Below are 16,534 nucleotides of genomic sequence, written 5' to 3'. Positions count from 1 at the left end.
GGTGAAATACCCGCCACGAGGTAACTAAAACTACTTTTATCACAAAAACTAAATCCTCACAAATTTTCAGCTAAAACGGTTCAGGCATTCTTGAGTTATAAACAGTGTAACTAACATGACTTTCTATTATATATTTATATATAATATAGATTTTTCATAATTACAGTATCATCATAATCATTTGTATGTTAATTATAACATTGGTACGATTAGCCTTAACTTACATACTATATAACCAATAACTTAGTTACTATGTATGTATGGTGAAAACATTTTCTAATTAACTAAATACAGTTGTCACCCTTTGTTCACTGAAGAAAGCAGATGAAAAATATTTAAAACTGTTTAATAAGATTTAACTAATAACATTAACATTATCACTAACACATGTATTATCATTATATTAGTTAACATTATTTGACGATACAACAAATAATCTAAAAAATAACTAATTCAAGATACAAATCTAGTTCTATAGAATATTTTACTATTGTCTTATAGATATTCAGTATTACACCGTGACGCTGCTGTCAGTCAAGTAGGTACGTAAAAAACAAATTTAATTGATCATATAAAATGGATAACCAAATTTTAAGTTGATCTTGGTATAACAATTCACTCTGAAATGAAATTTAACACTCAATTCATTCACACTAATTTTGTTAAAAGAAATCAATATTATACAATTCAATTATACTAATTTATAATTCTAAATTTATACAATTTAATAAAATAAATATATTATCATACATTTTAAAATACTAAAATCGGCTGAATCTTTACACTATTTACAAAGCTTATAATTAATGAAGGAGGAAGGAAATATAGCGGAGGTGCCATGAGGCAGGCAGATCAGGCGCCTTCTTTTAAGGTCAAGTAACGTACCGTAGGCATGATCAGTTACTAGAACTATCGAGGCGTTTGAGTTCCTTTTCAAATCAAAACCAATCTCTCAAATTATAAAACTAGCAAGTAACTTTCCTCGTCCCCAAACACCCTCATTTTGGTGCGCTACTTTCATAAAAAGAATAAAAATGAACAGCAGTAGCAAGGCTTACCATCAAACATATAAAAAAATGAAGGGAGAGACACATACATTAAAAATTCCCAAAATAGCTGTAAATGACCATAACTACACACTACTCAACCTACACGAACAGACAGACACACAACACAACAACACTACTGACTGACAAACACAGAAGATAAGAGACTGGAAGAAGAAGGTGCTGCACGGACAACACCTTCATGACCTAAAACAGTCACATATAGATAAAATATCATTCAACAAATGGCTCAAAATACATAATTTATTCCCAGAAACTAATCCTACTTATATTATAAACGTGAAAGTTTGTGAGAATGTATGGATGTATGTTTGTTATTCAATTACCTACGCAAAAACGGCTGGACCGATTTGGTTGAAACTTGGTATGTAAATAGGTGATACCCTGGATTAACACATAGGCTACTTTTTATCAACACACCACGCGGGCGAAGCCGCTGGCGGAAGCTAGTTAAAAATAATTTTATTGCGATACAATATCAGATCATCAACACTAAAAACTGCAGGAAGAACATGATAAAAGACCATCCAATGATAGTAGATAAAATAGCATGCAACAATTGGCTCAAAATACATAATTTATTCCATATTATAACATAATTTATTATGAAAATACTAATTAAAAACGTTGAGGGATAAGTTTCTTAGGAGAGTTTGCATTATGACATCTCCGCTGGTCCTTTTCTTCTCCATGTAATTAATACTCAACTTTCCAAATTTTTACATTGCAAACCATATCTGGTTTGGATAGGATTTATATAAAAACCTGTATCTCTGGTTTGCGCAAACATTTTGCACTTGCTTGCCAAATTCATGGAACGAAAGCAAACAACGTGGTGATGTGATTGCACCACTACTCGATCAGTAACGCTGATAGTTGTCATACATTTATGAATGATGTGCACATTTACAAATGGATGATTCGCGAACGCGGCATTAGATTCAGTCGGTGACGAGCTCGGCAGCGCTATTTGAGGTAGCTCTTGTACAGCATGAGGGAGCGACTCGTGTCTCGTTCCTGTTCCATCAGGCAGATCATGTCGCGAAGGTTGATGCGCTTCAGCCTCGTTCGCAGAGCCATCTGACTGCGCCCAGACTGTGCAAACCAAACATTTCCATTTAAAACCATAATAATACTGTAACCTTCCAATTTATTGATTGTAGATTCAGTCAAAGATGACACAGATATGAGTTGACAATATTTTTTTATTCATATCAACATCAGACACTACAATTACTGATAACAGATATTTTATATTTATCAGCAAATTTACTAAGTAACGTGGCTAAAATAGTTGGGAAAAGGCTAGGCAGGTGATGATTTATCAACTAATTGCAAAAAATAAAGTTGATTAGCAAAATTAGACAATACTGCAAAATCAAGTTCTTATGTGTATGTATGTTACTTTCCAGTGCTAAAACTTCTTGTAAAACATCAGTAATATAGCTACAACAGAATTAATAAATAAATGAATAAGCAATTGGCTACATTTTATTTATGTATGTGAAATGGGTCTTCTAAGACGCACATGCGGGTAGAAACGCGAAGGGCTAGTAAAGTAACAAAAGAAATACGTACGACTCCTGAGCTACTATTGTGTCCGGAGCCGTTAGAAATTGAGTCTCCTGATCCTCCGGGCATGTCGAGCCTCGCCTTCTTCCTCGGCCCGATGGCCTGCAGCGCCGTCAAGTTAGCCTCACGCTGCCTAAGCTCTTCCAACTCAGCTCTCTGCATCTCTTTGGCTTTGGCCTTCAGTTTGGCCTGCTCCGGGTCTTCATTTTTAGACCTAGACTTTGCAGCTCGTAATAGCATTTCTCTCTCAGAATCCTCGCGTCTCTTCTTATCGACACGATCCAGTTCTTCTAGGAATTTGAGCTGGCCTTTCACGTCTTGTGTCACTTCATAGCGGTTGTCAGTCTGTGGACATTGCAATCATTACATACAGTGTTCGTAAAAAAGCAAAAAACGCAGCATGTGTATGTGTGTGTCATTCGCTTCATAATAAAATGCTCGCCTCAGCTAATCGAAAATAAAATGAACGATTCGATAAACTGACGGACAATGTGGCATGAAAGTAATGATCTACCTATTTAATATTGGTTCTATAGGACATGAGCCTCCCAAAAACGCTTTCAATATCGCAAAGTATTAAATAGAAATTAAAAGTTAGTATTAAATTTATTTCGCTTATTGCATGGCATTGGGGACAAAAAGCTTGCTAGTAACGGTAGTGAAAAGGAGCATTTAATGCGAATGCTATTGTCGGTCATGATGCTGCATGGTTTGTGTAATTTGACGGTAATAGATCCTAACAAATGTCTTGTTACCTAAGTTTCATTTCTTAAAAAAGAAAACAATCGCTAGGCAAATAATGTTGTAGATTTTACAGAGAAAAAGACATTTAGTAAAGTATATCATTGTATATAAAGTATATATTTAAGTAAATTGGCTTATTATGGAAGTGGTTCTATCAGACTAATTAAAAAATTACCTTTATTATTAAATCAATTCTGTGTTGTGCGATCGTGGCAAGTTTCTCCACAATGGTCTTGAGCCTTTCTTGTACTGCATGGCTGATGATGTTGGCTACTTCTGGTGGCGATTCCTCCATGCCGTGCTTTGAAGTTATCGCTTTAATTCGCGCCTGCATCAAGCTTGTCGGTACTAAATATTCCTCCTTACATGACCTGTAAAATTATAGGGCATGTTATTCCGCCGAAATCTCAAACTGCAAAGATGATCATGGGTAATGTATAATAATAGTATTTTACCGAATCTGGGTCCCGATCATTTCCGTGGAGCCGAGGATCCTCTGAGATTCCTCTGCCAAGTTGACGCCTCCCATAGCAGCCACATCGTTGATGTCATCGTCGCCCGCCATCTTGTCGTCAACAAACGGTTGCGAGAATTGTCCCGAAGACTTCTTCTCTTTGTCTTTGAGCAAGGACTTGCCGGGGGTGAGGACGGTGGAGAGCGCGGCGGAGGGCACAGACGAGCGCGGGAAGTTGGCCTTGCTGTTCACTGTCATCGCCTTGCCCACCTTGTTCACATTGATCTTCGTATGGAGAGGAATGTTCTGCAGCACGGCTATAGAGCCGCCAGCCTTCTGGGTCGGCTTCTGGTCCAAACGAGTATAGTTAGACATACTTATTTATTATATTAAACGAACTGTTTGGTAACACTCATCAAATTACTCATCGATTTGCAAAAGTTCTCCCAATGAACCAGTTGATAAAATGTAATAAAATCGATAAGTTGGAGTGTTCATACCAAACAGGTAGTCGCAAGGAGTGCTAAGTCCGAACTGACAGACATTTATAAAATTGGGACAATACTGAGGAGTTCGGGAAGGATTAATATTAAACACAAATATATTTACATACATCAAAATACAAGTCGACACGAGACAACTGTAACATAAAGTAGGCAGTCTTTATGAAATGCAATTCCTATGCAGTGTCTATGTAGTAGGAGGAAGAGGGGTCAAATAGATGCGAGTTTGCCGAGGTTGCAGAGATCAAATGCAGCAACTAGAACATACTATGCACGCACATGCTGCAAAACGCACACAGCTGCGAGTATACAGATCAGAAGAGCAATCGTTTCCTTAGATAATTTGACTAATTGTGTTTTAGTACATACTGAAGTGACTGTTAATTATTACAGATGCTTATTATTTACAGATCCTAGCCGAAGATAATAAAATTATCTCGTGTCATACTTTCCAGTACCCCTAGCCTGAAGACATATCTAAGAAGGGATGAAGCATACACATAATAATTCATCAAAAGTATCCTGTATTAGAGTGAATATTTTTAATACCAAATACATGGCCCCATTTGCTTCACCAACAGCTGTTTGCTTGTAAACCTATAATGACAGTAATAATATGTAGAATTGTTCGTGCTAGAGGTACTGAAACTGTCATGCAAAGAGAAATACAACATTCATGCATTATTACTTTATGCGAAGAAGTACATTTAATTGAAGTAATAAGGTTACTTCCATAATCCGTTAGGGTTTTATCGCAAATTAACGAGTATCAAAGCATTAGGAGTGCACAGGAGACTTCTAAATATTATACATATACTGTATAAAACATCCTACGACCGCTAGGACTTCAAAGATTGACTATAATATCTGTGACGATTGGAAATCAATCAATCTTCAATATTAAAGTTTTTAAAAGAAATCGTCATCCGATTTCAGTCTATAAATAATCAATAATACTAGGTAATATGTACCAATATTCGTGTAACTTTGTAATCAAAACATTTATAATCTAGTATTTGTCAAAGTTTCTACGTTTGTCGAAAAAAAAAGCATCTTAAATAAAAGTAGAATCCATTAAAGAAGGCTTTTACTTTTGTAATTAGAATGGGGATTTACAATTATTTGGGCAAGGCCGAAAGTGACTATGTATAGATACTTTTCAATAAATACAAATAATATATAACTATAGAAAAAATATTCCATCAAAGAATTAAGCTGGGATCAACGGATATAAAACGGTATGGATGTAGCGCACTATTGGTACGAAGACACGAAGCATGGGGCACACACTACGGAGGGCTGCCATCTTTGTTTTTATCATTGCTTTACTTCATAAACGTCTTGTCGTCTTGTATGACGGGGAAAGACTTGCAAGCTGGTTAAACAATCTGCATGGGTCGATTGCACTGTAGATGATTACATAACGTCACATGAACTATTTTGTGACGTAGAGGAAGAAATTGCTCATTCAAAAAGTCGAATACAGTATTCGGTAGCAGATGGCAGCCCTTATGTTATGAGAAACAAACCTGCGCAGACGTAGAGGTAGACGGCGCAGGTACAACGTTAAGCGACTTTGTGGAGGTGACGAGGGGGCTCGCCAGTGTTAGAGGTAACACCGGCGGCAGGAGAGGCGTCAGAGTGGGGCTCGAGCTATCCTCGTCGCGCGGCTGACCCAACACCACCCAAATAACTTATTAGTTACACTCACACATGACAATACATCATCAACTAACCACCATTACTTCAGCTCTAATCTAGTACAGTTTGAGTTCTGTGCAACTCCCATACCTGGGCTCATGTGGGCGACCCACTCGACATACTTCCAACATGCGTGCTTAGGTCATCCGGTTTCATGCTACTTTCAACTAAAACGGTTCCCACTGTCATTTATAGTTATAGTTTGCATGTGATATAGTTGCAGCAAGTATGGTCAAAACATTAGTTAATTTCAACATAAAATAAATTGGATTTAAAACAAATAAATAAACCAAACAAGTTAGTTAACATCACATTCAATGTTAAATATATAAATAAAACTTTAAAAAGATTAACTACGGTGCTCCTAGCTATATTAACAGAAAGAGATACAGTTAAGGTTTTGAGTATAAAATCAGTAGTTAAATGGTTAATTGTAATCAATTCATCACTGTTACCTTTGATTAATAATTTATTTTAAAAGGTTTGATTAATAGTTTATTATTTTAAGGGTTGATTACTTGCTAAATTCTTCAAAATCTATATGTATTTTTGTAAGTACAAGTTTGAAAATTAAAAATATGTAGTCAAATTCACTCAGTTCCTAGAATTATCTCTTTAAAATAAATAAAGAAAGGTTAGTAATAATTGTAGAAATGATTAGAAAGAGGACTTAAGATTTAAGAGGTCTTTCTTTTTTCAAAATTAGTGTTGATCTTTCCACCACCATCTATCACAAGACACTTCACATAAAACCACACTTAAAACCCGAAAGCAAGACTATTTACATTTCAATTGGGAAGCTGATTATATTCAACAAACCAAGCAGGTTGAATGTGTCACCAACTACATTCCTGCGAAGCCTTCTTTTGTTTGTTACACTACTTTTAAAACAATAGCGGTCATTTTAGCCTCCCTGAACGTTAGACAAGCATATTGCCGGTGTCTGCTAATAAGAATGGTGCGTAATTTACCATCTGGATGTTGGAGGTAGCGATGACGGGTTGAGTTGGTGCTGGTATGGTCGAGAAGGCCACGTGCGGTGCTGGAGGGTTGATGCCTTCGATCACCAACTCCTTCGTCACAAGAGACTGACGGAGCAGCGGCAAACTTTTCTAAAGCAGAAATTAAGTAAAATGTTAATTGTTTATCTTGATAAAAAAAGGTTATATTATTCTTCACTAAATTATAGTAGGTATGGCAAGTCCATTCCAGGTCAGGTCACAGGTTGTACTCATGACTGATAATGATTGTTTTAACCACTTAACGAAGCTATTTGAAGCAAAATTAAAACCATCAATTCAATTAAACTGATGAAATAAATAAACAAAACATATTCCTCTGTTCCGGGTATAGCAGGTAAGTTTCTAAGGTATATCTATGGGCCATTGATGCCTGAGAATAAAGTTATAAATTACTAAAGCTAACAATAAGAACAGAAGAATTCATATATCCTTTCTATATCTAAATTGTAACTGTAAGGCCAGATTTCACTAGTTGCCGATTAAGTGTAGTAGATATTTGACAACATATGGCTTTACAGGCCTGAAACTAAAAGTTATCGTTGGCCTGTCAGATGAGTCCCTAATAGGCTATCAGAGGATTTTATCAGTAACCAGTGAAACTACCGATTGGTATAAGCGTAACTAGGTATAACAAACCTTCAGAAACCCAATGAGGCATGGTTGTGGGCTGGCATTGAGGAGACGTTCAAGTCTATCACAGAACTCCTCTGGCTCGACCTGGGCATCAATCAGCTCCTGGATCAGGTTCCTAACATTCATCTCCACGGAGGGTGGCTCCTTGCTGGACAAGTCCAGGAGATTTGCTAGGAAGTTCCGACATTTCTCTTTGGTATTGTCTGACGGCTTCTGCGGGAGAAAGAAATTTATTTTTTTAGAAAGCTTATATGACAACAGAATATTAATGATGGGAGCAAGCTGTTACTTTATAGTGATTTTTAGAACTTTTGTGTCCCAAAATTAAAAAACGTTTGTGCTCGTTTTATTCGCGTTAGTTTAATAGTTTTTAGTGTTCGGACACATTTTTTTTAAGTTTAAGTTTTTAGTCATTGCTACCAAAATAGTGACTCTTAGTTTCCCTACTTATGAACTTTCTTATTTATGTCCCTTTGAACTGTTTTAAGTACTTTGATCGATATGTATCACATACAATCACTTGGGTGATGATTGCACTAGGGCGCTACATGAGTTAGAGGCGCCTATTATGAAGAGAGTAATGTTCGTAGTTATTAAACCAATTCTATCACTGCCGCACGCCGGCTGATACCCGAAAGTTGTATACATTGTAGATTGACAGAAGCTAGTAAATTATCACTACATGATAAAATAGTCAGCATAATCTCTCAGTGACACAGTTTTTTTAAAATATAATTACCGGCATTTTCCAAGGACAGCCTAAAATTTTTAATGCCTCAATTCATCTTATTAATAAGATACTTGTCTAGCCAATTTGCGTTGTAGATAGATATACGTAGCTGAAATTTCAGTTCTCCATAAATAAACTTATCGATTTCAGTTTCAATATACGCATGTTAAAAATGCAATGGATGACGTTCTATTGACCTTGATGTAATCACAATATCAGACCTTAATTATAAACATGAACACCATAAAAACTTAACATGCGTTCGGTTGAAATAAAATTAATGAGGCTGTTATTTTTATTTATTTTTATATTCACGAACTGCGACTAATGCAATTCGTAACGTTATTTTGTCTCACACCTTGGAGTACGCATGCGCCCCGAGACCATGGAAATTATTTCAGTCAACAAGGTGTCATTTTGATTACGCTGATTATCACGACTTTTACACATAATTATCAAAATCTATAAATTACTAGCTTTTGCCCGCGGCTTCGCTCCCGTCAATTGACTTTTCTACTTTACCCTATTTTTTTTTTCATAAGAACCTTCTCCTGATAATAACAAACACAACAAAAAAAGAATTAGCCAAATTGGTCCAGGCGTTGTTGAGTTATGCGCTTACCAACACATTTTGCGATTCATTTTTATATTATAGATTGTTTAACCTTGCTCTGTTACTGCATGGTGAAACGCCGCGTTTGCGTGATTATTGTCCATGGTTATTAATTATGATAATGGCATTCATGGGTTTAAAAATAGCACTCACACATCAATACGAATACCGATCGTTATTTCTTGATTTATTTATTTTTATTTGATTTATTTCTACAAGCGCTAGAAACAAGTATGCTGCGATTTGGACTTTTTCATTACGTTAATTTAATAATTGAAAAGTGAGTTACAAATGAAAAATTTCGATAAATCGATTTAAATGTGTTCTAAGAGACTTATGGAACTGAATTAAAGAATAAAGCGTAAAATAAACAAAAACAGGTGTTTATAGATTTACGAGCACGTGACGTGAGGGACCTTGACCCAGATTTCACAGATAGGAGCGGACCAGGGAGGGCTTAGCACTTAACATATTAGCCCACCTCACCCTCTTTAATTATGACTTTCATTAGAACTATTAATAAGATTTAATCGAATAACATTAATAGCACAAAGACAGTTATTGCAAAGAAATATAAACAAATAACATTTCTTCTTCTTTCTTGTAATAGATTATTATAATTGATTTAATAACTTTAGGAAGTAGATTGGTCCCTTTATGTGAGTATTATGAACATAGTTATACAAAAGTGTATTTTCAATTTACAATGCTGGCATGAACTGGCAGTGATTTTGTTGTTTTAAAGCGACTTGAAAAACCTCTCTTGGGGGAGGTTCTTAATTGGGCTGAACTGCCTTCTGTACAGTTTGTACAATGAAAGCTAGATGGGTTTTTGGCGAAGGCTTCTGCCAGTGTAGTCAAGAGTCTGTAACTATTACTTCCACAGAAGTATGCTTAGATGCTATAGTATAAGTGACATTAAAAGACTTACAATATGTGTGGTGGTACTGGGCTGCTGCGGCGGAGTTGTAGACACCGTAACACTTGGCGCCGATGCGACAACAGGCGCAGCAATCGGCGGCGCCGGCATCTGTCCCGGAATGGGGCCAGGTGCCGCCACGCTTGTGGACACTGTGGCCACGCCAGGGTGCTGCGCGAACAAAGCCACGCCGTTAGAACACCACAGAGGCAATCTACTACCCATGCCAAGCAGGCCATTACTAATGCGCTCATTCTCAAGCAGTGGCAGGATAAGGATATAATAAGGATGTTTTAATGTTTGGCGCAAAACAATCGAATTTCCGTCGTCGTTTCCAAAATAGCTATTAAATTAAAATCAACAAAAAAAGTTAATCTACATAAAATTACATAGCCAAATGTATTACTCGAAAGAAAAGCATTTATCCAAGTAGCAAAACACGAAAGCGAGAAAAAAAGGCACGAGTCGGTCGCGCGCGCTGTCAAGTTTGCGCCTAACACTAGAACTAAACAGTTTCTAGGTAATTAGTATTAGATTATACACAGTCATGAAATACCGATTAGATTCTTACCTTGTTAAAAACCTTAGAGCATGCACCTCCACCATATGTTATATGCATGAGTGAGACTGAAACTGGACAAAAATGCAAACACATCTCCTGTATGAGGAGGAACTAGAGTGAGTGCTGACCATTGTCCAATTAGTATGAGAGCGCGGGGTGAGTAGCGGAGTGGCTGTGCCTACTTACTGCCGGCACGGTCGACAGCCGGATGGTCTGAGCCTGCGGCGCCGTAAGAGTGCTGGCCGCGGGCGCGTGGCCCACCCTCAGCAGCTGGTATTGACCATTCTCAGTCTTTAACAACAAATGACCCTGCTGCCCCGGTTGAAGACTCTGCAGAGTTTGCAGCGTTATCTAAAAATGATAGCCTAGTTTCAATTCTATTGAACTCATCCAAGCCAGTTCAATTATTTCTTTGGTTAAGTACAAAAATTAGCTTCGCGTTTCCATAAATAAAATCTGAGAACATGATTCTAAAGCAGGTCATTTTTTAGATATAACACAGTTTGTGGATTTACTTCAAAATTTTGTAACAATGTATTATACCGAGTTTGGGAATCGCTGGAAATATAGGGTTAGCATGGTGGAAGCTTATGTATACCATGGTAATAACTAAAGTTAAAGCCCATTTAGCACAGTTAAATTACATGGCACACTTTCGGTACATTTAGACTTTTATTGTACAATCAAGCATTACTACTCAACGTCCCATTGCTCACATTCATCAAATAAGATAGTAATTATTTATGGAGCTAATGGAAAACTGAGACTTTCATATCACTGGCATAATATTACCACAAATATGACCATGAGGATCAAACATACTTGCTTGAGTTTAGTACTTTGAGGAACTGCAAGTGCCTCGACTGATGAGTTTTTAGGGCCAATGATTGAATATATACATTGAAAATTTGGAAGACATTAATTGATTAATCCCAAGCTTAGAGTTATATTTGCTCATTCTGCAACAACAATTAATTGATCTCTGCAAGTGTACTTGTACTGGAATATTACCCATTAAACATTGGTTGACAACATAAAATGTTTTTGAAATACTTGTCTTATCAACAATTTTGTTGGAAGGCATTTCCTTAGTTGTTAATGCACTTCAAAAATGATGATATTCATTTATACTTCTCCCATACCTGTCAACATCTACTGTGTTTAGAGTGAATATACAAAAAGATATTATAACATTTTCTATATTCTGGAAAATTATCATAATAATAATCCTTTGAACTTTGAGTTTATGAGATGACTTTATTAAATACGCACAGTTGCAGAGATATTGTCTCAGTTCAAATTTGCAGAGCATGAAAATAAGTACATCAATAGTTGAAGTTGAGTAAATGAAATTCAATCATCTATGCACTCAAGCTAAAACCTTATTTTGTGGATTCAAATGAAACCTTGGTATTACAATCAAAACTGTTTACCTACAGTTACTTTATACTGTGTTTGTTATTAAGTGGATCAATTTAGTTAATTCAATAACCCAAATATCAAATATGATATTTGTTTCTATTTCAAAGAATATGGAAGTCCCACTTATTATGAAGATGAGATAACTGTGTAAAATGTCCAAATGAGTGCTGTTTTAAAGTGTTAACCTTCATTGACTCAACTATTGCAAACATATTTATTGACTGCCCATCATGCAACATGAGATGTATTATTAATCAATGTTATTGTGGTGTGTACTACGTTGACATGTGAAGTGTTTGTCAATGAGTGATGATGAGTAAACAACCAGCAATGCACTTTGTACAAGCCAAGAGGAGTGATTAGATTGCTGGTCATTTGAAATTTATTGATGTCAATTGAAAGTGAAGTATACAAAAATCATAGCCCAGAGTGACATATTGCTTTTTAGGCATTTTATATTTAAAGCATGTGTTTGTACAGGACAGTGATAGTTAATAGTGCAAGTTGAGACTGACAGAACATTGCAACAGACATATAAACAAACCTGGTATAGCAGACGTGTCTATACTCTGTGACACAATTTACAGAACAATAAACATCAAGTGGTACTTACAGTGAATTAGGGTACAAACATCACAACAATCAGAATAGAGAGGATCTTAGGAGGTGAAGTCAGATTCACATCCCACATTGACAAGTGTGTTCCGTCAGCCTCAAAATGTCTGTACAAGAGTTACTGAATGAGCTTAGTTATTTAAATGTGAAGATACTGAGCAAAATGTCTTTACAGCTTAGACAGACTGAAACTTACTGGAGCAGTTGCTCTCGTACCAACAACTTGAGGCGTACCAATCACCACTCTGGGTGATACTGTCGCTACTGACTTCTGAGCAGCCACTGCGGGCGCTCCAGGTCTCATGTTTAATATTTGGACATTGGGGATGATAGTAGGCTGCGCGGAGCCTAGATTCTGTGTGGTCACTACAACGTTCTGCCCTCCAGGCTTGTTCAGTGTCATCACATTAGGTATTGAAGCAGGCATGCTAGAGTTCACAGTCATTGGGACAGTCACCATTCCAGGCTGCATACCCACTTGGCCAGTATTTGTGCCCTGCTTTATCACGAGTGGAGGCTGCATGGCGATAGTTTTGTTGCCTTGCTGGGGTAGCACGCCGCCAGTCGATACTGCGTGTAATATCTGGCTCTGCGATGGCCCGCTTGCCAAAGACTGAACTGGTAACGTCACGCTGCTGTGAGGGTTGCTCAGATGTTGTGCTTGTGAGTATATCACCTTCAATGTCTCATTGGAAAGAGGAGCACCACCACTCAATGAAAGAGATGTAAATGTTGGTTGTGTTGATGCTTGCACATTATTAAACGATGCACTTGAGTTCGATACAATATTAGAATGAATACTGTTCACTATACCACCAGAATTTATTTGGTCCGTAACATATTTTTGTCCACTTATAATAGAGCCCGCGTTTGAAGTTATATTACAATTTTGAGACGGTATAACATTTACGAAACTGGTATGAGAGGATTGTGATGGAACGGGCGTGACTAACTGATTTTCTAATGACCCTACAATCGCGTTAACGGCGTTCTCATCAACGTTTGTGGACAAAGCTTGCTCTAAAAACTCGGCTGACGCCATTTTATACAAATCATCGGATATGGCTAGCGTTGGGAATAAACCGGATTAATCGGTAAAAGTCGGTTTATCGATTACTATGTGTACCAACCTATCAAAATTTTTTTTTTTTTCTCGTTCCTACAAATTTTATTCAAATATTTACATAATATTTACATTAATTTTAAAAATTAAAAATAAACTTATATATACAACTTAAAACTAATACATAGCATCAAAAAATTGCTCCTCATCGCTGTCACCGGGTAATGTACCCAGAAGGCTGGCAGCATTGCCACGTTGGATGGCAATGCTCAACCTCTGTGCGAAATAAAAGCCAGCCCTTGGGTCACGAGAAGTGTCAACAAGGCGCTTAGAAATTTCCTTTGCAAGCGCGTGAGCACTCGGACCCCACGGCCCGAGAGTTTCAACCCCAAACGGCTCAAACATGTAATTCCCGATAAGGCTACTATATTTGCGCCGTTTGAGGTCTTCTGCTTGTGAAGCGGCGGAGCCGACACAACACGCAGTTCTAGGAAGATGGGATGGCGCAAGAGTGTCGACGCAGGTCGCGTCCCACACTAAAGTCCTACCCATCTTCCACGGAAATAGCGACATGCCGTCTGGTCTCTTGCCATCGTCGCGTGCCAAACCATTTGGTTCAAGTACGGCTGGCACGCCGACGGCAACAAGAGCCCGACGGATCACGTCGTTGATATTCGCATGTCGTGGTATGCGGCCCGCACTCCGGCTGCACGACAGGCCGTGGTGACCGAGGCTGTTGACAGCTTCCCCGCAGTGGCAGCGGTGAGGAGTGCAGCATGAAGCACCCAGACGCAGGCAGACAGCGAGTCTGAAAGTGGTGTCGTCAAACATGGTGCCTATGTTTGCCGACGGAAATGCGTGAAGCCAAAGACCTGACTCCCATTCACCCACAGCCAGTAGGCGTGCTCGCTCCGCAGAAGTAATTGACGTATCAATGAGATTTTTCCGTATTACTCTGCAGAGCGGCTCATCCCACTGTCTCTGGGAGGATGGGTTGGCGGGTAGATCGGTATTCGGGCATGTGACTTTCCAGGCATTAATAGCCTCCGCCAGGCATGGCACCTCAAAATTGATCAGTGTAATAGGTAGGATTTTCCTGATCAATTTGTCAGTGCCATGGACGGAGGAAATAAATGCCGGTAAACTAATACTGGAAATTTTGCGGATAAATTAAAATCTATAAACCTATCAAAATTATGTAAACATTCTCTATCTATGATTTACATTTACTGTTACGCACTCTGACTGATTCTATCTTGACGAGCAAGTAGACACTCACCGATAATAATATTTTGAGATCATGACATTATGAAATTTCCTGAAATAAAGTTTCAGATTGATACATTTGACAATCATCGTCCTCCGAGCCATTTTCGGATCTGATGCAGCTGAGCATCAGCATCTTACAAGGACCGACTGCCTATCTGACCTTCTCAACCTAGTTTCCCGGGCAACCCAATACCCCCAGTACTGGTTGTCAAACTTGCTGGCTTCTGACTACCTATAACGACTTCCAAAAATATTCAATGACGGCCGCGACCTACAGTTTAATATGCCCTCCGAAATACAGTCATTGGTGTCCAAGACTGTGTTTGTACATACTTAAAAAGTTCATACAAACTTAGAAAAGTTGCATTGATACTTGCCTGACCTGAAATCGAAACCTTACCTAAGAGTTGGTTCTTTGACCACTAGGCCACCACTTTTTAAAATCTTGTACCTACCAGTCTGTAGTCAGTTCTATACTGCGGAACCTTATTCTGCGTGATTTCCGACACACACTTAGCCGTGGTGGCCTAGTGGGTAAAGGGCCAACCTCAAGTATGAGGGCGCAGGTTCGATCCCAGGTCAGGCAAGTACCAATGCAACTTTTCTAAGTTTGTATGTACTTTCTAAGTATATCTTAGACACCAATGACTGTGTTTCGGATGGCACGTTAAACTGTAGGTCCCGGCTGTCATTGAACATCCTTGGCAGTCGTTACGGGTAGTTGGAAGCCAGGGCCCCGATTCTCCTAATTTTACTTAAGCGTCATACGATTCACGTTCAACTCGATTCGACTGATATCCGATCCCGACTCGATTACGATTGAAGCGTATGTGGCATTCCGCTATTTTTTCTTTGAAATAAACGTTTTTATCCTTTTCTGTCATTCAATAATGAATCATTTTGTCTGCAAATGATTTACGATTGCAAAATGATTGTACAGCAAACTTCCGTATAGACCAAAGTTAAAAAAAAAGCAGACCAATCGCACACCAATCAAATGTCAATCGAATACGATTGGTCTTTTATTAGTAGCAGAATGCCCGATATGGTTAAAACTGCTATTGCGATCATATTGCGATTCAATTTCTACTCGATTTTGACATTATTAACTTAGGAGAATCGGGCCCCAGTAAGTCTGACACGACGTCCACCAACGAGGTGGACAGACGACCTTATAAAGGTCGCCGGAAGACGCTGGATGCAGGTCGCTTCCAACAGGTATCTGTGGAGATCAAAGGGGGAGGCCTATGTTCAGCAGTGGACGTCCTATGGCTGAGATGATGATGATGATGATGAAGTCTGACACCAGTCTAACCAAGGGGTATCGGGTTGCCCGGGTAACAGGGTTGAGGAGGTCAGATAGGCAGTCGCTTCTTGTAAAGCACTGGTACTCAGCTGAATCCGGTTAGACTGGAAGCCGACCCCAACATAATTGGAAAGAAGGCTCGGAGGATGATGACTTAGCCGTTATTGAAAGTAGTTTTTTGATAGAAGCACTATTTACAACAGTTTACAACCATTTGTCAAATAATAGAACATACAAAGCCATGCAAGTACAATACATGTAGCTAAATGATTATATGAGACCAATTCAAAAATTCTTGAGTATTACCGATTTTTACACACACTGGCAACTTGAAAAAAA

At 38.2% G+C, this 16,534-nt stretch overlaps 1 protein-coding gene across 5 annotated transcripts; it reads right to left on the bottom strand.

The window, feature by feature from the left end:
- Nucleotides 1–1,519: 1,519 nt before the first annotated feature.
- Nucleotides 1,520–13,608, bottom strand: LOC124644759 (transcription initiation factor TFIID subunit 4). 5 transcript variants are annotated; one of them, XM_047184282.1, is made up of 9 exons: nucleotides 12,754–13,608; nucleotides 10,707–10,871; nucleotides 9,971–10,129; nucleotides 7,700–7,909; nucleotides 7,013–7,153; nucleotides 3,839–4,185; nucleotides 3,559–3,754; nucleotides 2,646–2,984; nucleotides 1,520–2,162 (listed from the first exon to the last, which is right to left on the bottom strand). In XM_047184282.1, the coding sequence occupies exons 1-9, from the start codon at nucleotides 13,597–13,599 to the stop codon at nucleotides 2,034–2,036; spliced, it is 2,532 nt and encodes an 843-aa protein (XP_047040238.1). In that variant the 5' UTR covers nucleotides 13,600–13,608; the 3' UTR covers nucleotides 1,520–2,033. The 5 variants fall into 5 exon arrangements, with proteins under 5 accessions (XP_047040238.1, XP_047040239.1, XP_047040241.1 ...); XM_047184283.1 differs by having other exon boundaries at nucleotides 3,839–4,182; XM_047184285.1 differs by having other exon boundaries at nucleotides 13,036–13,608.
- Between the last annotated feature and the right edge of the window lie 2,926 nt (nucleotides 13,609–16,534).

The sequence above is a fragment of the Helicoverpa zea genome, chromosome 31 (genome assembly GCF_022581195.2).
Source record: "Helicoverpa zea isolate HzStark_Cry1AcR chromosome 31, ilHelZeax1.1, whole genome shotgun sequence".
NCBI classification, from domain to species: domain Eukaryota; kingdom Metazoa; phylum Arthropoda; class Insecta; order Lepidoptera; family Noctuidae; genus Helicoverpa; species Helicoverpa zea.
This window is presented reverse-complemented; position numbering and strand designations above follow the sequence as displayed.